We start from the raw sequence: 25,948 nt of genomic DNA, 5'->3' as shown, positions 1-25,948 counted from the left end.
TTTAGATTTTTATATTTTTTAAAAAGAAATTTATATGCATTTTTATCTACAATTATGCGAATAGCTTATTTTTTTATTTTGTTCAAAATCAGAGCGTATAATATTCAAAAAGAGTGCACATTATCAAATTATTGAGCTCACGTTATGATTTACACAGCTACATAATAGCATTATTTTTTTGCAGTGTTTAAACCATGGACTTTAACATTCAGATTCCGAGTTGTCTATACACACACACACACATACACCAGTATATGCTGCGTGTTTTTACTACTCTTTAGATTTCTTTAAATAGTGAAAGTGGAGAAAGCTAAATACTTATAGAATGTTTACCTCGATCTTCCTGTTGCACAAGCAATCTGCAAATGCATATTTTCGGTGTACATCAGTAAATGAAACGCCGATTGTGTTTTAATTGAAAATCTGTTATTACAATTATTATATTGATATATTAAATTCAGAAAATAATATTTGTTACGATTTTTTAATTAAGTATCATTGATAATTCCAACTAAATAATATTGTATCAATATTAACAGGAAGCACATATTATATAATATGTAGCACATATTATATGTTATATGTAGAATATACTTTATATAGATACGGTATATAATTGTGCTATAATAAAATAATAGTATACGTATGTATCTATAAAAATATTCCGATAATATCTGCGTAGAAATATATTGTTAAGAGAGATTTTTATATACATATTTGATATATAGAGTCTTTTTCTCTTTAATATTTTAATATTTTAATATTTTTTAAATATTATATATATGCTATAAAATGTTAAAATGTGTGCGTGTATTAAGAAATACCTGTGCTAATTATGTAATAATAATAATGTACTATAACATTTATAAATTTACATAATTTACATGTTCGCATTAACAACAAAAGTAGATTTTAGAAAAAATGACCTAAATGATTAAAGTAGACGAGTGCAAGATGTATTATATATTTGCGGTACTTGATGTATCACGCAATAAAAGCTTATCTATATAAGTCGTGCTGTCTAGACAAAATATATTTACAAACTTTGGAACTTAATCTACAAAGTTAGTTATAAGAATGATAACAACTTTAGATAACTTCTTAGTATGACATTATTGATGACGAATATTTTACAAATAAAAAGATAGCGGAATAATATTTTAACCTTGAAAATTGGCTACTCAGATAAATTTTGATCATAGTTTAATAATAATACACAAACATATAATAATAATAATAATAATAATATAAATTTATAAATTAGAATTAATGAATTTTAGTTACTGATTATTTTTCTATATTAAATTGTTATATAATTTAAGAAAATTATCATATATATAAATGACAAATTATATTAACTTTATATTTATTATTAATTATTATCTGTACAAGAAATTGGTGTTATAATAATTATTTCTTACTATCATGAAAAACTTTCTAAAAGAAATTAATGAGTATTATTAAAATAATATATATTCCCGCTTTTAAATTTAAATTATATCAGTTTTTGATTCAAATTGTGTTATTTATAGCTCAAACAAATGATGATACAATTTAGATGACTTTTAATAGAAATTCTTCAAAAATTATGCTTATAGTTTTACTAATAATTACATTTATTAAAAATAAAAAAAATATTAATAATAAAAAAATGAGATCATAATCTTCAAGTAAAATATTTCAGAAATTTATAATTTGAAGGGGAATATTCTTTCCATCGAGCCAATATATTCTTACAATTAGTAGAATGCGGATATGGATTCTTCCAATAACTCTGAAATCATTTTGTGTGCCTATGTGCGACAATCGCACCAGTCATGATAACACAGGCATGCTCTAACGATGTAGATGAAATGGACTTTGTACAGTGAAGATACATGACTATAGACACGGACGCTGAGAAACCTCATCCTCTCTTCATTTCACACATACGAAAAAATGTACTTACGTTACATGGTAAGGAAAAGCATAACGGGAGAAAATTATAACATGTTCTACTAAAATTATTATTTTACAGGAATAAAGACACATCAATTACTTCTTATACTGTTCATAATTTATGCAAATAAAAAAATTATAAAATATATTTATAAGATATAAAAATATTAAGATATATTTTTGCTGATTTAAAAAAATATATTTTACTTTAATTTAAGTTAATTAATTATATATATTTAATATATTTTACTTTAATTTAAATAAATTATTTTATATAATTGACCTCCTTGTGTGTTGCGCATTCTGCTTGTTCTAAAAAGAGTGTGTATCATCTAGCCACGATCGGATGGTGCAATTGTATGCAATTAAAAGTTGAGGTTGAAAATGTATGGTATATGTTATATATATAATAAATAAATAGAAAAAAGGATTTTTATATAATAAAAATTTTGAAACAATTTTATTGAAAAATATCTATATTATTTTTTCATTTAAAATATCATAGATATGTGGCTGTAACATTTTATTAATATTGGGAACAATAATATAAAAAAATTGGAGTTAATCGGAGAACAAACAAAAAATAATTTTATTATTAAAATAAAATAAGTAGCAATACACCACTGCAAACTTTTTTTACTGTCCTTCAAAAATGCTTTCTCGCTTCTCTAAAATATATGACAACACATTCGAAGATTTCAAAAAAGAATTTGTTTTAATAAAAAGATTCTCCGTCGTACGTATCTGGAACCGGCAGTTATATATGTCGTACTTTGCTCAGTCAGTTATTGGCTCATTCAAACTGCGTTCACTGCGCAAGCGATTCTCCACGTTATAAGTGTTCACTGTACGTGACCGACAGCAGCATTCGTACTCAAGTATCAGACGCGTTCGAGAGCTACGCTGGTGAACTACTATACGGTGATCGACGCCGCAGTTACTCCAGTCTGTAAGTACCATCTTTGGCAATAATGACCTTTAATCTCTCGGTTATTGAAATTTTATTTCCGGTCAGTGGAAATTATTTTAAAATAAACCTTTGGATTTACAAAAAATTTTTAATTAAAATTTATGAAATCGTGTTTTAATTACGTGTACTTATATACGTTATCAGAAATATTCTAGGTGTGACTTGTAAAGAGTTATATTATTGTATAACATATTATTACTACAGAATTATTATTACGCTATTTGCATATAAATTCTTTATTCTATTTTTACGAAAAATTTAATTCAACTTTATTTTCTCATAATTCTTCAATTTTTAATGTAATATATTAGATATTAAAATTGTTTTCAGTTTAAAGAAATTTATATTATAAATTTAATAATTAAAAATAATTATATATAATATTCGCGACCGACAATTTATAGCCATATTGGATATGTTTGGATTGTATCGATATGAAGGATATTATGTTGAATTCGAAAATATTATGTTACCAGTATTGAAACGTTCTGATGTTTACAGTCCCGTTTATCGTATTATGAAGGATCAGTTCAGGAATTTCATTTTCAATGCTGTCGTAGAGATTCACAAATCGTTTCAAATCTTATTATGTTATTCAATATTATATTGCGTAGCAATTCAACTCGCGTATATTTATTAAAATATAAAAGATTGAAATTATATATATGTACAATATAATTATGTGAAGCGCAAAAGAAAATATGAGAGGAACGTTTTCAAAGAGAGTTTGAGAAAGTTTTGTATGATCATTAATTAATCAAGTTGCAAGCATTGACGTTCGCTAGACGTATATACATACAGCAATATATTTGCACATAGAGTTAGAAAGTTTTCTTTTTTATTTTAAATTTAAAACATCCTAAAATTAATTTTTTTTCTCAAAAACATGTTATACTGGAATGTATTAATTTGCCAAACTTTTTCTCGAAATATAATCAATATGCTTATAAATCATCTTTGTAAAATTTAAACAAATATTTTCCGTATGATAGCTTTCCGCGCGAGAAAACATGGCGACAGAAGTGGCACAGCTTCTTAATCTGAAGGCCTTCCATCGTGTCATGGAATTACCCATCGTCGAATCGGCACTCGTTAAATCCGCGGAGACTTATTCCAAGATAAAGGACTCGAATCAGCTGGTGCATTGGGCACTCACCACTGCTGAGACATCCATTAATGTCGCAACAAAACAAGTAATACCTATTACCGTGCTGTCGATTATCGCGAAGAGGTTTCAGAGTCCTATAAATTTCGTCGATTACACGTTGTGTTTAAGTCTCGACAAGATCGAAGAAAAAGTACCGATGGTGAAGGAAAAACCCGAGCAGGTCTGAATTTTACATTATATATCTAAATATTAATTTATCTAAAAAAAACACATGAAATATACATTTTTTGCTAAAAATGTTTTCGGAATACAAAAATAAAACTAAAAATATATTATTTATATTTATAAATATATTCAATATATTTTTTCAGATTTATAAAAAGGCGGCATTAAGCATTTCGAATGTAAATGATTTAATTGTCACACAAGCGACGAATTTGCGAGACATTAGCTGGAATAAAGCTAATCAAATTCTCGAGACACACTATGGTAGCGTGGCTGTGAAAGGTTTAGATAACACTGCCGTTGTTGTCGATAAGCTTATTGACAGATATTTTCCCGCAACAAAAGAAGAAAAGCCGAGAGGTAAATTGTGTACATTTTTTCGTTTCTCGATAACTTAAAATTGAAATATGTAGAGTATTGAATAATACATTGCAAATGCATAAATACATTAAACTCTTCATTTCTTCATATATTAGAATATTACAATTTACAATCTATAATAAAATTACAATGTAATGAAAGTCTTCTCGCGTCAGCGAGAAAGTTAGTGAAAGCTACTAACACAACTAACAATAAGAGTTTATAGTCGTGTCATAATCTGTTATTCATTGTACTACTGTTGTTTTCTAATTTATGTTTAATAACTTGTTACATAAAAAAATGTCCTGTGTTTCAATAATAAATTTTAGCGAATCTTTTTCCTCTGTATAATTATTATCAAGACTTGAATTTTATAGCTGATATGTTTTCTAGCTATCTATAATTTCTATATTTTATTTGCAATTTATATAGATATTATGTTATCTTACATTTATCATATTTTTTTATATAAATTAATCAAATAAAATTCAAAACTTTAAACAATTCCGATTAACGCTAAATATGCAGCGAGAATGGCTTTCAATTCATTTTGTAATGTAAATCTCTATATTTTATTATTTCCCTAAATATATTAATTTTATTTTTATATATGTATTCGCAGATGTAAACACACAAGATGAGGACAAGTTGCTACATACTTTGCAAACATTAGGTCACCTATCCAATAAAGCCGCTCGACGTGTGTACTTGAACATAATATATCATTTGAATACCAACAACAAGAACGGTTTATTAAAAGCTTACATCAGCAATTTAGTCGAATTTCTTCGATTGACGAAGTATCTCCACACAGTTAATAACGAAAAACGGCAAGAAAATGGCGAGAAAATGGAAACGAAAACGGAAGAATCACAAAGTGATAAGGAAAAAAGCGAATAACTTTGATTTTAAATCATTTTGATTTTTTATTTTTTCCAGATCTTCTCCATGTATGTATTTTATGTTCTAAAAATTAATTTCATTTATACTTATATATACTTATATACTGAAACTAAATAACGCTTATATTTATTCTTCATAATATATATGTTATTATCTTCTACGATTACTTTGTGTATATTTAAGAATTGAATTAATGCATTGCTATGTGCTAATTGCTATTCTCTCGATATTGCGGTAGCAATTAAAATGTTAATTAAAATAATCTCTGTTATTGATTATTAACACGTGCACATTCGTCTACATTGTCCCATGAATATATAAAACTTGAAGGAATGTAATCGTAAGATGTGAGATATAAGGTTATATAGATAAGTTTTATATTTATATATTTTGTATATATTTTTTAACTCATATACATGCAGTGCGAATAAATAAGTAGTATTGTATGATCAAAGATATACGAATACGATAAACTTTAGAGACTGTTTCCAATTAATATTAGTCAAAATAAAGCATTTAAACGATATTCTGTCTTTGCAGACAGTTTAATATAATTATTATAGTTTGATATATTAATATATATGTTTTTTTACATCATTTATTAACTTAATTATATAGAAATATCAGCTAAGTGCGCTTGCGGCGAAAAATATTCATATAATAATTATATTTGGATTTCGATGTATAAATATAACTACAATATATTTTATGCATTTCTGTCTAATATTTATATATATAATATATTATACATAAAGAGCCGGACGTTCGGAACGATATACTGAGATTGCTTGAATTACTGCATAATGATTTTCTAACGATTGCTCAAAAAATTTTCATACATACAACCAGGGATCCGGACCGAAACAAAATTAGGGTTCGGTTTCGGTTACGGTTTAATAAAATATTTAATAACTGTTCCGGTTCCAGTTTCGGTTTTTTGATAAATAAAAAAACCGAAACCGTTTAAATTATGATTTTTTCGGTTACGGTTCCGGTTTTTAAAAATTTTTACTTTTCGTTTTTCTAATTAATTTTTAAATTATATTACTTTAAAAAATTATTATTAATTTTTATGACATATAAATAAACAACACTTTATATTATACATGAAAATATATTTAGATATAGATATATATAATATAGATAGGTACATATATAAATATATTTTCATATGTCATAAAAATTAATAATTTTTTAAAGTAATATAATTTATATATACTTTATATATGTATATATATATATATATATATATATATATATATAAAACAGAAAATATAATATCCTCACTGCTATCACTATTGCGATAATACATACACGTTTCAGAATATTTAGAAAATAATTATAATTGCACTTCGAGGAGACAGTTATCATGACATTTCCGTCATTTGCGCAAAAACAGAAAAAAATACCGAAAAAAACCGTAAACCGAAAATAATTTAACGGTCCGGTTATGGTTCCGGTGTTATAAATTTAATAGAATTTCAATACGGTTTACAGTTTCGGTTCTACTAAAAAAACGGTTATGGAACGGTTATCGGTTTTGATTCCGGTTCGGTCCGGGTCCCTGCATATAACTGTTATTACTTTGCATAATGTTAGAATAAAAATATTTCATTTTAAATAAAAATATTGATACGTATTTTGTATTTTGTCTTCAATGGACATTATATAAATGTAAAATATAAATGTATATTTGCAATAAAAATTTGTGTTTTTTTTTAATCAATACATTTATTCTGTGATAATTTGAAGATAATTGAAGATAATTTGAAAAATTTCTTTATTAATACAATTTAAGTTATATTCTTTGATAACAAGTATTTATTTTTTTGTTGAGTCTGAAATAAATTAAGCTCCGAAATAATAAATTTCATGTTTAGAATGAACAATACTTTATATATATATATATATATATAAGTACATATATTTTTTATTGTTTTCCTTAATCTTTTAATTTATTTATTTATTGGAATTATAACAAGAAGTTTTAGCTCCGTAATTTGAATTATTTCTTGTCATAAGATAAAAATAGACGCAGTAGAACTCTAAACGTTTATATAGTTATTATAATGCAATTATTTTCTCATTAGAAACAAATTGTTAAAAGTTTAATATTTTAGACATACATTATATTATAATTGAATATTTTATGCATTTTATCGCGTATAATAAAATTTCTATTTCAAGAGAAAAGCGTGACAATGCAAATATCTCCAAGCAACATTAAATAAAAAGGAATTGCTTCAGACTTGTACATTGGACAGTGTCATGATTTTTACTCATTATTCCCAGTACGGTCAACTCATTGTAAGTCGGCTATTCACTTGGTTTTCACATGTATGTATTTATAGGATATAAGTAAGAGAGTGTTGTGTGACCGCCACGTCATGGATGTTACTGGATGTTCTTACTGCGCAGAAGCACAAATGAAATCACAGACGTATACACATCACTCGGAACCCAACTATAAAAGCATGGTAGAATTGTATGATGAAATCGAGTAAACAGTATGGTGTAATAATGCGTAATGTATAATATTATAAAAGGAAAAGAAGAGTTAAATAATTTTTCAAAAAAGATTTTTCTCATTTAAATAAACATGTTATTTTATCATTAAAGTTACGTGTTTAATTTCTTAACAGAAATGTTAAAGAATCAAGTAAAAGATAAATAATTACAAAGAAAGAATATTAACGATAATTAAATAATCCTAAGTATTACCCTCAAATATGTAATCATTCAATTAGAATTTAGAATATCAAAAAAGATTCCAAGAAAAAATGATAAGTTTAGAGAAATTTTGTGTGTTAAATGTATCCTGAAAATTTTTATATTAAAATCAATGTAATATTATTCTACAATAATATTTTTCTTATAATTTATAAATGTTTATAAGAACTAAAAAAATTAATGGAAAAAAATAATTTCTATTATTACTTTCGTATTCAAGGGACATTTGATTTCGACGTTACTGTTCCGGTCCCCTCTACCTGATGATGCTTACGAGTTCTCACACCGATATAACGTCAGTCTTACCCGGTGCCTCGTGTAAATCAGTGATTCACAGCTGACTTCAGTGATCAATAAATTTTTTCAACAAGTCATCCAAACATGTAAGTATTTTTTCATGTAACATAATTTGAAACATAATTCATTTTGTTATAAAAAATGACGTTATTATTTATTTATATCACATTTTTTATCTTATTACTTTTTTATATTATTGCTGTTACTTTGAACAGACGATTTTACATTAATTAATTTAACTTAATGAATAGAACAGTTGTAAATATATAACACGTGATTTTTATTGCATTTTAAATAAATAGTTAATATTTTAATGTAATTATATTATTTGTTTGTTGTATGCATTGATTAATGTGTAAATATTTCATTGATTGCATTCTTCACAAGTAACTGTACGTAGTAACTTGATCTAAAGTTAAAATGAATATTTTACAACAAACTTGAAATCTTCTCGCGTAAGGGGAAGTCTGTATGCAGATAGATTATCCTCCGATATCAAATTAGCACTCAAGTCAATATTGCAGATAAGTCGTACCATATCTGAAATGATTGCCTAGTGTAAATAATTTTTAAATAAAATCTCATCGTATGCATAAATTCCATGCATATTTGCATAAAAAATGTATGTACGTAAAAAAAAAAGAATATATATTTATGGGTCTATTTTGTAAAAATGCTCTATAACGTTGTATCTCTATATAAGCTATGTAGCACTGTAAAGCAAAAAAGAAAGAGCGAAAAAAAAGAGCTAAAGAGCTACATAGCTTATAAAGATACAGCATTATAGAGCATTTTTACATAATAGATTCATTAATTTAACAGAATTTTTAACTTAATCTAAGAGAGATTTCTTATTCTCTTAAGATAGTATTATGAGAGTAAGAAGAAAAAAAGTTAATAAAATTAAAGTATTATAAGACGAATGTGTGTGTGGAAATCAAAGTTTTTCGAAAAATATATTTCAAATAAATAATTCAAGAAATGTGTGTGCGGTGCGCAAATATGGAAAAAATGTTACTTCATATGGCAGCAATGCAATGTAAACGCGGAATAAGAGTTTATTATTATTTTCTCGTTTCTTCTAGCGGATGAATCATGTACCACGCGCATAATCTTATGATGAGTTGAGTACATTAGTTCGTGTAGTAAAATTCGTAGCATTTGATTTCGTTTGCAATCATTTCTCTTTTCAACACTGTGCAATTTCTCTTTGCAATATTGTTTCGCACATGCATGTCGATAAATATGTATGAGACACCAAATTAGATATAATTGTCAATGTGTATTACAATAGATTTTCTGCGCACCGATTGAGTTCTTTTATTAATTAGCCGATCGTACGCATAGATTTACATTAAAAAACAGATTGAATAAATGTAACTTATTCCTGTTATATCGGTAAGGGTATCAAAGTGCAAGTCTGATTTGACTCACAATCAGACTACGACAGATAACGAGTTAAATAACAAGTTTGACTCATCAGCTACCGAAAGTACAAAGATCTCTGTTCACTGCTCGTGCGCATTTATCATTGTTTAAAAAAAATATTCAAATGTACTCGTACGTGACGAACATTATTATTTACTGTTTGCTTAAAATTAAAAAAAAATATAGAGCGTATAATTTAATATATTATGTACCTAATTTAGATTTGCATGTACTTAGTTCGCATAATAAAATTCGGAGCACATATGGAGCATTATATGATTTCGTTATAATTATATATAATTTTGTTACATATAATTATAATTTTTATATCACTTTATTGTTATTGAATCAACTATGTTTATTAAAAAAATGACGTAAATCAAACTTCAAAACAAATTATTTTAAAGAGACACGCAATCTCTTGTTGAGAGAGATTGCGTGTCTCTTTCCGTACACAAGTATAATTTAAAGTAATTACTTTTTTATCAAACATTCTTTTAAATTTGATATATGTCATTTTCGAAACCAGCAATCTGAAAACCTGAATATCAATTTGACATGTTGTTTATTGTTTTACAGAGAGAATGGCGGATGCAAATAAAGCCACGCCAAATTCCGCTCCTCGTCTTGAGGTAATAGACCGGGTGAAAAGTATTCCGGTGGTTCATTCGGCGATCGAGAAAACGGGCTCTACGTATTCCTACGTTAAGGATTCCCATCATTTAATAAATTGGGCGTTGAGCTCTGCCGAAGCAGGATTGCATTATGCAACCGCCACGGCGGCGCCGCTTACGGCCCCTTTGGCTAAGAAATTCGAAGGACAGATCAACGCCGTCGACCAGAAGCTATGCCAGGGGTTAGACATTGTTGAACAAAAAGTTCCGATCGTAAAGAAACCACCGCAGCAGGTAACGTTAAAGGAAACCTGCTCTCTCTCTTTTAATTCTCGAATGGCAGAATGTTTGACAGCTGCACTCTGAGAGTTCACGTTTAAATCCATAGTAAAATATCTTTTATATTTTTTTAAAATAATCTTTTAATTAGAATTTAATATTTGTAATTTTTTAAATCTAAAAAGATTAATGAAAGAAAGAAAATATTAAAATAAATAGACAAATATATTGAATAATAGAAAATAATAAATTCATATAAAAAAATGTTAATTTATACATAGGATTAATTAATCGTGAAATAAATCACTAGAAGTATGACATTTATATTTGCAGATTTACGACGCCGCGAAGGCGGTTATGAACAGCTCCTTGCAACCAACCATTGAAAAATTGAACGTGGCAAAGGAATCAGCCACGCAACAGGCGTCTACACTGAAAGAGATCAGTATAGCTAAGGCGAACGAGCTCCTAAACACACAATGCGGTAACATGGCTGTACAAGGCATTGACAACACCAGCGTACTTGTCAATCGTTTATTAGATCATTACTTCCCGCCGGTAGAAGGAGAGGAGAATATGCCAAGTACGTTGTTAAAAATTTCACAAGAGCTTTTTCTTAAGCTCTATTAAAGTTTAAAGATTGGTATCGTTTTTAATGACGATAATGACGCTAATGATTATTTTGCAGCTCCAGTCTCAGCAGATGAAAACAAAGTGCTCCACGCGGTGCAAACAATCGGTCAGCTATCGACAAAAACTGCTAATCGCGTTTATCATTCCGTTGCTGCGCAATTAAGGACAGTAAAGAAGGAAGACGTGGCGACATACATAACCAGCGTAGTGTCAATTCTTCATTTAACGCACTTCTTGAACTTTGGGCAGAAACAGACGGATGATAAGCAGGCAAACAGTCCAACGGAGAAAAAGGATGAGGAGAAGAAATAAGCTCAAAGCTCGCTTTATTCATTTCTGCGTTCAATTTGATGTACAATTTATGTTAATTCATTCGTTACGTACCGTAATATTTTCAAATATTCAGAGAAACGTACGATAAAATAACGTGCACACTTTTAGTCATTCAAAAAAATTTTATGTATCATATACATATATACATTTATTTCAAAATTTTTTAAATATTTCTTTTAAACAAGAATTATATTAAAAATGTAAAATACGCTGAAGCACGAAAAAAATGATAATCTTCGTGAACAATATTGCAATATTGGAACTTTATAATGAATAGATTGATATTTGTTAGCTTTTTGGAATATTTCTACACGTTTTTATATTCTACACTCTACACGTTTCTATAATATACGTAAAAATCACATGATTCTGTGGTCAATAAGTCGTATAGTTGCCTTACTAATATTTTTATATAAAAATTTTTATATTGATGTAAATTGCGACGTTTTTACAAGAAATGAAAATTCAATGTTATTGGTTAATGTTATTGATTAATATACATATATAATGTACAAACGTAGTTTAAGCACCACGAAACATATCGTAGTAAAAAAGACTGCTACAAGCATAATGAATAAAGGCAAATATATATTTTATAAAATATTCTAGTATAACATTATACTATCTAAAATATAATTTTGAAACAAAATATATATATTTCATCTTATTTAATCTGAAAGTAGGAATTGAATCAAAGAATTCAACCAAGATTAAAGAAGATTGAAGAAAAATCAAGCTTTTTCGTTAGAAAAAAATCAAAAGTAAGATAATTCTTTGGAGCGTTTGGAGGATAACTTTAAATAATAGAAATTAAAAGTAAAATTCTTAATTTAAATATATATTAGGTTGATTATATAAAATGACAATGAAAATAATCGAATTGAAACATTTAAAATTATTTAAAGAAGATTAAAATTTGAACATTGTAACTTTTCATATGTTTATTTGACAGAAAATGGTTTCCAATAGAATAATGTTGATTTAAATCATGAAAAGTCAAATGTTTTTAAGGCTCATGCTTTCTCTTAATTAAAAATAAATAAAAACTGTTAAATTTGTGAATAAAATAAAAACGCTTGAAAAGATTGAATTTTACTCCTATTCTGCCTCAAGGGACCGGGACCAGTTGGATCAATATGCCTTTGTAGAGCCTGCTTCAGTCTTCAGTTTACCGACGTACGATTGCTCCGAAGTGAAACCATATCGAGAAACTTAACAGCAGCGGCGTGATCTTGTGGTAGAGAATCGCATCTCAACTCAGATATCGAATGAGTGAAAAATGACAGCGAGCAAGCAGAGATCACACTTGTGTATAAATAATCGTGTTCGCGCTCAATCGGAGTAAATTTCGTGGCGAAATGAATCAGAGATCAAGGTACAACAGCTGCAGTGTTTGAGAGAGAGAGAGAGAGAGAGATAGCGAGAGGGTGAGAGAAGGGCAAGCAGGGAAACGTACAAAGCCATAGGGCAGCTTAAAGGGAAGTTCGCGTCCATTCGCGATTGTTAGTCAGGTAAGTGTCAACCGATCGGTTTCCTTTGTTCAGCTATGCCGGCCGAACCACCTGTCAATTCGCGTCCGTGACATTGATCTTGAGAACATATGTACGTTTCTATAACTGGCTCACACGTTGCTATCGATTGGCGCAACAATGAGACGCAGTAAGCCGCGCGCATTTCTCGCTGATGCTTTGTGCTCCAATCACGTCGTGATATTATTTTCGCTCGGTATGGATGTATGTGTGTTTAAAAGATCTTCTTTGTTTTCTCTTTTTCCTTGGCAAACTGACTGTGCATGTCTTGCTTGAATTTCAATTCATATAAGCACCGAGTGGAATGTGTTAACGGATGATTGCAAGTTATTGCTGAGTTATCGTGCTTGGAGTAATGTCATGATGATATATGCATTATGATGCAACGTTAACAGTAAGTGTTTTTATTTTGACTACAACAATTCAGCAAATTTATACATGTAAACACGCGAACTGTTCTTTACTCTGTAAATAATTTTGTTTATGTAATGTATTGAACTTTTGTATATACATGAAACTAAAAATAAAATTTTTTAATAAAACTAAACGTAAATAAGACTTTTAATGCTCGTGTTTTTATATTTTCTCTTATTTCTCGAGATAAGGACTTTATTTAAAAAAATTAAATTAAATTAATAATTTTTATATTAATAATGTTTCTTGTTATATTAAAATTATAGTATTAAAAAAAAACTTATATATAAAATTTTTATTTAAGCATTATTTAAACATGGAAAATTATGTAGACTGTATAAAAGATATGAAAATATTAGATATACTTTTGTTATGTACGGCATATAGGAGCGAATTTACAAAAGGGAGATTTTTCTCTTGTGTTCATATTATTCCTGAACCCTCTGATAATATAATATTTTTTATTCAGATTTTAATATCGTGTTTTTATTACAGATTTACTGTCACGGGGAGAGAAACCATTTTTATCCATGAAAGAGAGATCTTGGTTTGATGACAGCCATGGAAACAGAACTCCCAGATCAATTTTATCGAATTCAAGCTGTCGATCGTGCACGTAAAATACCCAGCGTGAATTATTTGTGGGATAAATCCACAGAGGTGTACGAACGTGTAAAAGGCACAAATACATTTTTAAACTGGGCCTTTGATACTGTTGAAAATGTAGTAAATATAATGATAGAAAAGTCTTTGCCAGTCGCTAAATTGATGAAGAAACCAATTTATACCTTGGATAAAACATTATGCCAAGGTATTGATTTTGTTGAAGTAAAGTTACCTATAATCAAAGAAGAACCTAAACAGGTAATATATAATATATTCTTATTTGCAATACATTGCCAACAATATCCACATCATTCTGTATATTCTTTTTTTTCGCAGATTTTAAATCGTACCAAATCTATCGTATCAAAACGTTTCCGTCCCGCGGTTAAAACTTTTATTGATCTAAAGCAGGAAACCAAACAAAGAGTGAGAGTTATGACTTTACTTACGTATTACAAAGTTCATTATTTACGCGTTTATAGTTGGCAACAAGCAGACAAAGTTATGTCAACTGAAACAGGTATCAATATTTTGAAGACTGTCGATAATACTACTGATTTTGCTGAGATTATGCTAAACAAGTACTTACCTCCACCAGAGGAAGAAATTCACATTAATACAGGTAATATATATGTTACATATTTCTCTATTCTTAATGTAATTATTTAAAAAATTTTTAATGTGTAGTTTGTATATGTAGTAATATTGCAATTTATAATGCTAAATACACGATTTATGTTAGTATTTGAATTGAAATAAAATTATTTTAGAAAAGTATAAATTTAAAAAGAATATTATATATTACACCGAAATAAAATAGCGCGAGTTTTATAAAACGCTTTGTATAATAGATATGTATAAACCATACAGTCAATGTTAATCGCAATTATTATATAGTTAATTAGTCGGAAGGAATAGATTTCTTGTTTAAAAATTATAATCTATTTATATTTTCAGAGAAGTTATGTAGCGAACACGTCAAGCTCCATCACACGATGGAAAGACTGTGCGAATTCAGTACCCGAGCATGGCGACGTATTTACTATGCAATGATGGAAAGATTGCAACATATGTATAAGATAGAAATACTCATTTTGGTATTACACGCGCTTGTGGTTATCCAAGCAATCAAGTTCTTAGAATCGGTAGTGAACTTGATTTTTAAATTATTCAGTGACTGCATTTTTTCGTATTAGAGGCACGCTCTAGTCTGTAATAATCACGTCTGCAGCAGCACTTAAGAAATGAGACTATTTTTATGAACTTTTACAAAAGTTATGTCCGACACGGGATATTTTACTTGCAAACTGCGAATTTTACTTAATACGGGCGTCGTTGAAACACGTGACTATTCGTGGAATAATTTCACGGTTCAGAATGGATTAAAAAGGAGCGGTGCTCTCTCAGCCATGATATACGACACCGTTTCTCATAATATTCTATATTTGCATATTTCCGACGTTTTAAATAACTCCGACTGCCGTTTGTTAAAGAAATAATCTATTTATTTTTAAGAAAAAGATAAATCTCGAAAAATATATATAAACGGATTTTATAGAGCTAGTCTCTCATAATATACAGGATGTTTTAATACATTTCTTTATATTACAAATACTAAAGTCTCAACTAATTAACTAAACAAATTAATTAAATAAACCAACTATAATATGATTCCGTAATAACAAAAAAGTATAATTCCGTTTATTCAAGTCGAACTATCGATTCTAATTTATAATTACTTAAAAACCAACGGATTTTTATTACAAGAAAGCAAATAGGCGAAAAAAACTATGAAATGTTTCATGAATTTGATTGTAAAAGAGTATTTTAATTTCAAATTTATTGCCAAGATATTTAATCAAAAGAAAAAGAATGTTATGCAACATCCTGTATAAATGTTTCCACTATTGGATGCGCGATAAAGCTTAAAAATAAAAAAATGTTTGAGCATTTTTTACATATATATAACTATAGTGTATGTTACGTACTCAAATCTTTATAATCTAATTAATAATGGAGAAATAGTGCATATGTATAATGTTGGTCAAGTTGTTATTATATTGCATATTCGCGGGACGAATCATCAAAAAGATTATCGTCGTTCTTGTTTTGAGAATGTAGCACGATATTTTCCGAAGATTTGTCGATGCTTTCACATAAATAACTACGCTTTTCATACCCTGTTATATATCGTGTGATTACAGGCATACGTACTTGAAGAGCGTGGTATTTGTACATGACATATGAGAGCTTAATATTTTATTTCTACTATGTTTGTTATTCAGATTTTGCGAGTGTGTGTGAAACTGGTGTGTTTTCTACAAAAATTGATTATTTAATAAAATGTTTCAATTAATCTCGAATAAAATCGATCCGAAGAGAGAGAGAATGAATAACAATCTTTATATATATGTATAGCTAAGGTAGACATTAGACTTAAATATCCTGATATAATGCAATGCGTGTCTACTGTTAATTCTGAATCGGATTAAAAGAACAAATTGAAAATTAATATATCAGAGATAATAATGACCGTGATGAAAAAAATTCTAATTTATGCCCTTTTATATGTCGTATAAAATTATTTTGATTTTTCAGCAAGGCAAATTTAATAAATTGAGAGAACATTATAAATATAAATATAAGATTTTACATTTTATATAATATATAATAGAATACAAATATATTATAAATATATTATATTTATGATATACACTCGTCAACAAAATTAACGCATATCTATTTTAAGTCAAAATTTCGCATAATTTCAAATAAGCATAACTCCGCTAAAAATAATCGGATTTGAAAAATTTTTTTTTCACTGTCAAGCTTGAAGTCTCTACTTTAAAAACCATTCGTCAGATTTTTAATTTATCCTCCTCCCCCGTACGCTTCAAAAGTAAGGACGTGTTTTGTCTCTAAAAAATTGCGTACTTTGACGCACTCCACGGGGTAAAATAAATTTTTTTTCGCAAATCTTATTATAACTATCGTAAAATGTGGACTTTTTACTACAAATTAAAAAAAAAAAAGCAAAGTTCGTACGATTTTTTTTCGCGGAGTTATTACATATGAAAGTTACCCATACATTTTTTCCATTTACCACCAGCATTAGTATTACCCGACACGCACTACAAGGTTGCTGGTTGGATTTGGCGCATAGTGTGTGTGTATATGTGTGTGTGCGTATGCGCCCACGCATGCGTGCGTGCGTGTAAATTTGGGCTCAAATTCCTTAAACAACAATTAGAGCATGCATTAATATACGTGAACGTATAGAAGAAGTAATCTGAAGACGAGGGGGGAACACACAATTTTGAATGAGAACATTCCTACATTTCCCTCTCCTAACCATACGCACGCACGCATACGCACGCACGCACACATACACACACACACACACACACACACACACAGCAGAGAGGGTTTGGAGTCATTAAATGGAAAAAATGTATGGGTAACTTTCATGTAATAACTCCGCGAAAAAAAATCGTACGAACTTTGCTTTTTTTTTAAATTTGTAGTAAAAAGTCCACATTTTACGATAGTTATGATAAGATTTGCGAAAAAAATTTATTCCACTCCGTGGAGTGCGTCAAAATATGCAATTTTTTAGAGACAAAACACGTCCTTACTTTTGAAGCAGTGGCGTACGGGGAGGGAGGATAAATTAAAAATCTGGCGGATGATTTTTAAAGTAGAGACTTCAAGCTTGACAATGAAACAAAAATTTTTCAAATCCGATCATTTTTAGCGGAGTTATGCTTATTTGAAATTATGCGAAATTTTGACTTAAAATACATATGCGTTAATTTTGTTGACGAGTGTATTATCTTTATAATATTATAAAGATATTATAAATATATTACATATATTAAAAATGAATTATAATTATATGTATAATAGAGTGCGACAGTTCGTAAAATTTAATAATGACAAAATTTCGCATATTTATTAACCAATATGTTTAGTTTTTTGCAATAATTTTTTTTTATAAATGTTTCTTTTGGAGAACCCGAGACACACACGCGTATATACGTAGAAGCCATTCTATTTTGGTAATTTGAGAGAGATATATATTATCTTGACAATGTCAATAATAGAATCGGAGATATACTCCCGTTTAAACGGAACGCACGCGAGAACAATTGTACGTAAATTGTCTCAATGTATCATCCATCTGGAAAAAAGGTTTCGTTATTTTCGTCGCGAAAACGAACTTTCGCTCTCTATTTGTAACAGAACGATAAGTAAACTCATGAAACAGATTGCATAATGATTGTACATTAATGATGCTACGAGAAACTACGAATTAGTTTTGTTCTTATTTTCTTCTCTGTACTTACTAATGCATTTGTATACTATATAAAAAAATGAATATTAAAGATATTATACCAGGCATGTCAAACACGCGGCCCGCCAACAAAAAAACTGCGGCCCACCGAAACTTCTTGAAAATCTTTTTAAAAAAATTGGTTTGTGAAAAACGATGTCAAATATCTTCTAAAAAATAATATTAAATTGTGATTTTGTTTATTTTTCATTATAGTTTCTATTTTTGTTTTTTATAAAAAAAAGTAAAATATTTTTTATTATAGTTTCTATTTTTGTTTTTTTATTTAAAAAATCGTAAAATATTTTTATTTTAAAAAGTAACATAAGATATAAATATAAAGCGACTATGTATAATATACATTGAACATACTAAATATAATAATTAAAAAAATCGTATTTTATTTATTCTAGGAACATTGAAAACATGCGGCCCTCAGCTTAATACAAAATAGATCATGTGGCCCGTAATGCAAAACGAGTTTGACATGCCTGTATTATACTGTCATCAAGAAGTACGTATGTCTCTCCTTGTATATTTTTCTATGTATATATTAATCTTGTTTTCGATACTCGCACTTATGTTGCCAGTGCAGTCAATCTTAAGATCGTTAAGACGAAATAGACGTAAATAGCCAACGTAAAATCCGACTGGCCGCTTTTTTTTAAAACGAACCATTTCTCAAAAGGAGAGTCTGACTCGAGTCAGGGAGATAAGGGGTTGCCAGGGCATCGAAGAAACGAGAGTATATTTTTCTAATGTCAGTGTCGAAGCATTTATCACATTCCCTCTCCCTTGCCACGATCTGCGAGAAAACGCGAGAATGAAGCGGTGTGATGGAATCACATATACACGCGGAAACTTGTAACGGGAAGATATACACGCATGTGAAGCTGCGTCTGATGAAGCCAGGCGAGTCTCCTCTCGCCGCCTTCATCACGATTTCTTCATAGTCGTTTCACACTTAATCTCATTGCAACCGAAGGCTCGGAAGAATATGATCATGTCGAGATTAGCACGCAACTGCCACGAACATTTTTCATCAAATGAAAGATGACTTTATATCTCGTGGTGGAAAAGCAAGAGGGAGGAACTTTTTAATCATACGTATCAACTTTATCTCATCGAAATTAATACAGTGTATTATTATGAAGCAGATTCCTTAATGTATTAGACCAGCAGTAGATTCTTAATGTTAGATTAGAGTATTATTATAAATTCTCGTTGCTATAATAATTTATTATTTGCGGAGAAAGAATTCTTCCCAAAACGAAATGCGCGCATTAAAAGAGATCCTTGTTTATCGATAATAATTTACCAACAATAATAGATATTTTCTAGATATAATATTTCTTCATCCTATTTATGGAGAAGATTTTTTTTAACATCCAATATTCAAACAAGATATATCTTGATATTTATACCAGAAAGGCATCTCTGCTTGCTTATTCATTAAAGTTTATCCTTTATTATACGTTCTATAAAACGCGGTACCCACGTGGTTTATACGTACGTAATGGACAATATAACGTCACATTAATCATCGGAAGTCGACGCGCGTTTCTCTATGCCTCTTAAAACGTCATCCTTCCTGCCGGTCTCATCGCGGCGTCCGCTGAATTTGAATTGCGAACGGACGGACGTCTTTTCATTAACGTGCTCGCAGATAATCCTGACGTGTACTACTGCTTGGCCGCATATACGATGCGCGCTGCAACTTTCTCGAGGAATGCGGTTTGATGGGTGTAGCGTTGCGAAAAGAGAAAGAAATGACCATTTAATGCTGAAGCCGCGCTGCTTACACATTACGTTGAGTTGCAACGTGTTGTGAAGGATACTTGGGGAAATTGGAAATAGAGTTTTACCACAGAGAGAACAGAGGTTCCCAAACATATTAATCTAGCCTGGGTTTGATATTTCCAAAATTTTATCCACCGTTTTAATGCAAATTTTTATAGAATAAATTGCGATAATGCAAATAATGCAAATATACATAAAGATTTTATTTTTCATTAAAAGTATACTTTAATATAGATGTAGTTAAAAATTGAATATAAAAATAAGCTTCCTATGATGCAAACAATTTTCTTTTCCTTTAGTCATTCTTTTAGACATTCTCACGTTGCCTTTGAAATTTTCTCACATTTCTCAATTTGAGAACCAAATCACTAGGTCAAAGCAGCAACGTTGATGCCCGTATGTTTAAGTTTAATGAATGCGCATTTTGAAATTCATAAATGTCTTTTAAGATATTTCATGTTGTGTTCAAACGTCATCTCTTGTGTCAAGTAAAAGTAAAGATAAAATAGTAGCATATTAATGGTGATGATTTTTGCTTTCTGAAATATGTATTTTCACGTAATCGTTTTATTAAATATTTAATATTAAATATTAAATATTATTAAATATTAAAGAATATATATATAATTTAAAGAAGAATATTTTATTATTATATTTTTCATATTATTATTCAATTTATTATTTAAATATATTAAATTGATATGTTATTTACACACACACAAAGCATTAATTGTTATAAAATTAATGGAAAAAAATTGCGCGTAAGAATCTAGATTTTGAATATATCATTAAAAATGCGTTGGTTATCCCTTTTCTAAAAAGTGCATGTTAAGTCGATTCTCGCAAGTATTGTTGCCTCTTTTCCGCGATGCTGATTGGTTATCTCGATGTGTGCTGCGTTGCACATTACTTCATATTGATAAAAGCCTGTCAAGGTTGAACGACGCATTTTGACAGTTCAAATGTATATACGCATTTTGACAGTTCAAATGTATATATTGAGAGGTTAATAGTGTATTCAATTTGTGAATGCAATTATTGTGGTTTATATTATGATATACATGATATTATGTGTACATATCATTAAATTAAATTAAAGAAAATATAGATAAAGAAGACGAAGAAAGGAGGAAGAGGAAGTAGGAAAGAATAGAGAGAAAGGTATGTGTAGTAAAGTATATATATTTTATAAATGTAATAAATAAAGCATTATTTAATCCAATTTACATTATTTTATCAAGAGTTTTATGCGTTATTGTTGTGTAGATATTATTAATAAAGTACTATAGTTAAATATTATTAATGTTATTTAATTTTATTGATAATTAATATTATTTAATTTACTTATAGAATATTAAAATATTAAAATATTACTAAATTATATATTACTTCGTTAATGTTTAAATATTATTAGTTTTAATAAATTTTTTTATGTTTTATTTAAAGTTATAGAAAAGACCAATTATTTTTTTAATTATACCATTAATTTTATTACTCATAGATAGAGAAGAATAGAAAGAGAGAAAAAAGAGTAGGGAAAAAAAGAGAGAAAAAGAGAAAGGAGAAGAAGAGAAGAAGGCTTTTTAATTAAAATTGAAGAGAAAGAATAAGCAAAAGAAATAAAGAAAAAGGATTGATTGAATGACTGAAGGAAAAGAGAGAAGAAAAAATATAATATTAGGTAATATTTTTATTAAATTTTTTAAATGTTTTAATATTATTATATCTTTAATAATTTTTAAAATATTTTATTTATAGTTAATATAAAGGAGAGATGCATTATATTATTAATAGACAAAAATAGAAGAAGAGAAAGAGAAAAAGATAAAGGGAGAGTAGAAAAAAAAGCTTTATTTAAGATTAAAGAAGAGGATGAATAAACAAAAGAGAAAGAAGAAAAATGAAAAGGGAGAAGAAGGAATATATTAAGTAATACAATTTTTATTGAATTGTTTAAATGTTTCAATAGTATTATAATTTTAGTAACTTTTTAATTAATTTGTTTTTGTTTTATTTTATTAATGTTAAAAAAGAACCTAATTATTAATTATTAATTATTAATTATGTTATTAATTATATTATTAATAAATAGAGAAGAATAGAAAGAATGAGAGAGAGAGAGAGAGAGAGAGAGAGAGAGAGAAAAAAGAGTGAAAAAAGGAAGAAGAGAAAAAAGAGTAGAAAGCTTTATTTAAAATTAGAAAAGAGGATGAATAAGTAAAATATAGGAAGAAAGAGTGAAAAAGGGTAAAGAAAAAGAGAAGAATGAATTTAAAATTAGGTAATAATATTTTTATTAGATTTTTTAAATATTTGAATATTATAGTTTTTTAAAATATTTTATTTATAAAGTTCTTAATGAAAACATAAATTATATTATTAATTATATTATTAGTAGATATAGAAGAATAGAAAGAAAGAGACTAAAGAGAAAAAGAGTGGAAATAAAAGAGAGAAAAAAGAAAAGGAGAAAAAGAGAAGAAAGTTTTATTTAAAATATAAGAAAAGGAAATAAGAGAGTGAAAATGAATAAAGGAGAGAGAAAGAAAAAGGAAAAGTAGAAAAAAGCGAAAAGTTTTATTTAAAATTAAAGAAGAGATGGAGAATAAAAGAAAAAAGGTAAATGATTGAAGGAAAAGAGAGAATAAGGAATATATCAGATTATAATAATTATTAGGTATTAATTTTTTAATTGTTCGAATATTATTGTAATTTTAATAATCCTTTAAATATTTTATTTAAAGTTAAATGGGCTACTTTCGTGACAGAATTAAAATGTTCAGTTTAAAATGATCCGTGGCTATGATTTGTTAAATTTGAAATTTTATTAGAATCATCATAATTTCAGATTTGATCAATCACAGCACACTAATCACAGCATACAATTCATTTTAATTTGAATTATTTTAATTTTGTCGTGTAAGGGCATAGGAGACGAATTATAATTATTAATTATATCATTAATTTTATCATTTATAGATAAAGAATAATAGAAAGAGAGAAAAAGAGGGAGATAGAAATACAGAGAAAAAAGAAAACAAAGCTTTATTTAAAATAAAAGAAGAGAAATATTAAGTAAAAGAGAGGGAGAAAAAAAAGATTATAGAAAAAGAGAGAAGAAGGAATATAAAATAAAGTAAATTATTTTTAAATATTTTATTAAAGTTAAAGAGATGAATTGTATATTATTAATTATATTATTAATAGATAAAGAAAGAAAGAGAGGGAGAGAGAGAGAAGAAAAGAAAAAAAGATAAAGGAAAATGAAGAGGAAAAAAAGGAGGAAGTTTTATTTGAAATTAAATAAGAAAAAGAGAATAAATAAAAGAGAGGGTGAAAGAGAGAAAAAGACTGAAATAGGAAAGAAGGAATATAATATTAAGTAGTATTTTTTCAGAATTATAAAATATATTATTAAATATAATTAATAAGTTTTAAATATTATTTATATTATTTATATTATTTAATTTATTAAGGTTCCTTGGCATTTGCTGCGGCCATGTTGGATTTTGACGTCGAAGGTGAGAAAATACACGCTAAAAATTATTGCGTGCTATTTTTAGATAAAAAAATATTTTGATGAAACATAACTTCAGATGGCTTTAGCATACTTTTAAAATAGTCCGAAAACTATTCTTTCCCTTCGAAAATCAATCAACAATCGTAAAATGATCGTGATGCAGATTTTGTCATACGAAATGCGCAGTAGAAATGAGTTTCGACATATATTACCGCGATATATGCATGCAGTCACGCATAACTCGAGATAATGTGCAGACAATGTACTGTTAAAATGTATATAAGATTAATTTCTTGCACGTTTTGAAATATCGAAAATTAAAATTTTTAAGCCGCAAATCCCATACGGCGCAGATTTATATAACGTATATTGGACCAAAAAGATAGTACGCTGGTATGCTTATGGTACAAAGATAATCTGCAAACAATACATTATTGAAATATATATACGATGAATTTTTGGCTCGCCTTAAAATATTAGAAATCGATACTTTTTTACAGTTCACCCTATGCGACGCAATCTTATTCTATGTATATCAAGTTAAAACAATTGTACGCTGGTGTCTGTTTGGTACCAAATGATTCTGTAATCAATGTACTATTAAAATGTATAATCGATGAAATATTGGCTCGTCTTAAAATATTAGAAATTGATACATTTTTGCAGCTGACCCTATGCGACGCATACTTATTTTATGTATATCATATTAAAAAATTTGTACGCTGGTGTCTGCATGGTACCAAAAGATTCTGCAATCAATGTACTATTAAAATGTATAATCGATGAATTTTTGGCTCGTCTTTAAATATTAGAAATTAATACTTTTTAGCGGCTGACCCTGTGCGACGCATCCTTATTTAATGCTTATCAAGTTAAAAAATTTGTACGCTGGTGTCTGTATGGTACCAAATGATTCTGTAATGAATGTACTATTATAATGTATAATCGATAAATTTTTGGCTCGTCTTAAAATATTAGAAATTGATACTTTTTTGACGCGGACCCTGTGCGACGCATCCTTATTTTATGTTTATCGTATTAAAAAATTTGTACGCTGGTGTCTGCATGGTACCAAAAGATTCTGCAATCAATGTACTATTAAAATGTATAATCGATGAATTTTTGGCTCGTCTTAAAATATTAGAAATCGATACTTTTTTACCGCTGACCCTATGCGACGCAACCTTGTTTTATGTATATCAAGTTAAAAAATATGTACGCTGGTGTCTGTTTGGTACCAAAAGATTCTGTAATCAATGTACTATTAGAATGAATAATCGATGAATTTTTGGCTCGTCTTAAAATATTAGAACTTGATTTTTTTTGACGCGGACCCTGTGCGACGCATCCATATTTTATGTTTATCAAATTAAAAAATTTGTACGCTGGTGTCTGGTTGGTACCAAATAATTCTGTAACCAATGTACTATTAAAATGTATAATCGATGAATTTTTGGCTCGTCTTAAAATATTATATATCGATACTTTTTTGACGCGGACCCTGTGCGACGCATACTTATTTTATGTTTATCGTATTAAAAAATTTGTACGCTGGTGTCTGTTTGGTACAAAATAATTCTGTAATCAATGTAATATTAAAATGTATAATCGATGAATTTTTGGCTCGTCTTAAAATATTGGAAATCGATACTTTTTACCGCTGACCCTATGCGACGCAACATTATTTTAAGTATATCAAGTTAAAAAATTTGTACGCTGGTGTCTGTTTGGTACCAAATGATTCTGTAATCAATGTACTATTAAAATGTATAATCGATGAATTTTTGGCTCGTCTTAAAATATTAGAAATCGATACTTTTTTACCGCTGACCCTGTGCGACGCAACATAATTTTATGTATATCAAGTTAAAAAATTTGTACGCTGGTGTCTGTTTGGTACCAAAAGATTCTGTAATCAATGTACTATT

The 25,948-nt window shown here is 28.3% G+C and overlaps 3 protein-coding genes and 1 long non-coding RNA gene across 9 annotated transcripts; all 4 read left to right on the top strand.

The window, feature by feature from the left end:
* Window positions 1-2,731: 2,731 nt before the first annotated feature.
* On the top strand, window positions 2,732-6,477 carry LOC145933776 (lipid storage droplets surface-binding protein 2-like). Its single transcript, XM_083033767.1, has 4 exons — window positions 2,732-2,887; window positions 3,901-4,236; window positions 4,388-4,601; window positions 5,224-6,477. The coding sequence occupies exons 2-4, from the start codon at window positions 3,919-3,921 to the stop codon at window positions 5,499-5,501; spliced, it is 810 nt and encodes a 269-aa protein (XP_082889893.1). The 5' UTR covers window positions 2,732-2,887; window positions 3,901-3,918; the 3' UTR covers window positions 5,502-6,477.
* Window positions 6,478-8,473: 1,996 nt separating this feature from the next.
* On the top strand, window positions 8,474-12,419 carry LOC145933460 (lipid storage droplets surface-binding protein 2-like). The gene is made up of 4 exons (XM_083033171.1): window positions 8,474-8,617; window positions 10,539-10,867; window positions 11,186-11,435; window positions 11,541-12,419. The coding sequence occupies exons 2-4, from the start codon at window positions 10,544-10,546 to the stop codon at window positions 11,795-11,797; spliced, it is 831 nt and encodes a 276-aa protein (XP_082889297.1). The 5' UTR covers window positions 8,474-8,617; window positions 10,539-10,543; the 3' UTR covers window positions 11,798-12,419.
* A 208-nt stretch (window positions 12,420-12,627) lies between these two features.
* Window positions 12,628-18,913, top strand: LOC145933459 (lipid storage droplets surface-binding protein 2-like). Of its 4 annotated transcripts, none has more exons than XM_083033168.1 (5): window positions 12,628-13,329; window positions 13,641-13,741; window positions 14,257-14,625; window positions 14,704-14,989; window positions 15,325-18,913. In XM_083033168.1, exons 3-5 carry the CDS (start codon window positions 14,314-14,316, stop codon window positions 15,561-15,563), a joined length of 837 nt encoding a protein of 278 aa, XP_082889294.1. In that variant the 5' UTR covers window positions 12,628-13,329; window positions 13,641-13,741; window positions 14,257-14,313; the 3' UTR covers window positions 15,564-18,913. The 4 variants fall into 4 exon arrangements, with proteins under 4 accessions (XP_082889294.1, XP_082889293.1, XP_082889295.1 ...); XM_083033167.1 differs by having other exon boundaries at window positions 13,569-13,741; XM_083033170.1 differs by lacking the exon at window positions 12,628-13,329 and having other exon boundaries at window positions 13,336-13,741; window positions 14,704-14,887; window positions 14,966-14,989.
* A 3,133-nt stretch (window positions 18,914-22,046) lies between these two features.
* Window positions 22,047-24,514, top strand: LOC145933516 (uncharacterized). 3 transcript variants are annotated; one of them, XR_014424878.1, is made up of 3 exons: window positions 22,047-22,181; window positions 22,259-22,429; window positions 23,977-24,514. It is a non-coding gene; the product is annotated as an uncharacterized LOC145933516 (long non-coding RNA). The 3 variants fall into 3 exon arrangements; XR_014424879.1 differs by lacking the exons at window positions 22,047-22,181; window positions 23,977-24,514 and adding exons at window positions 22,593-22,781; window positions 22,899-23,372 and having other exon boundaries at window positions 22,408-22,429; XR_014424877.1 differs by lacking the exons at window positions 22,047-22,181; window positions 23,977-24,514 and adding exons at window positions 22,593-22,781; window positions 22,896-23,372 and having other exon boundaries at window positions 22,408-22,429.
* Window positions 24,515-25,948: the final 1,434 nt, after the last annotated feature.

Source organism: Prenolepis imparis, unplaced genomic scaffold (genome assembly GCF_030444845.1).
Source record: "Prenolepis imparis isolate NDT839.2.m4 unplaced genomic scaffold, iyPreImpa1.0 SCAF_3, whole genome shotgun sequence".
NCBI lineage: Eukaryota > Metazoa > Arthropoda > Insecta > Hymenoptera > Formicidae > Prenolepis > Prenolepis imparis.
This window is presented reverse-complemented; position numbering and strand designations above follow the sequence as displayed.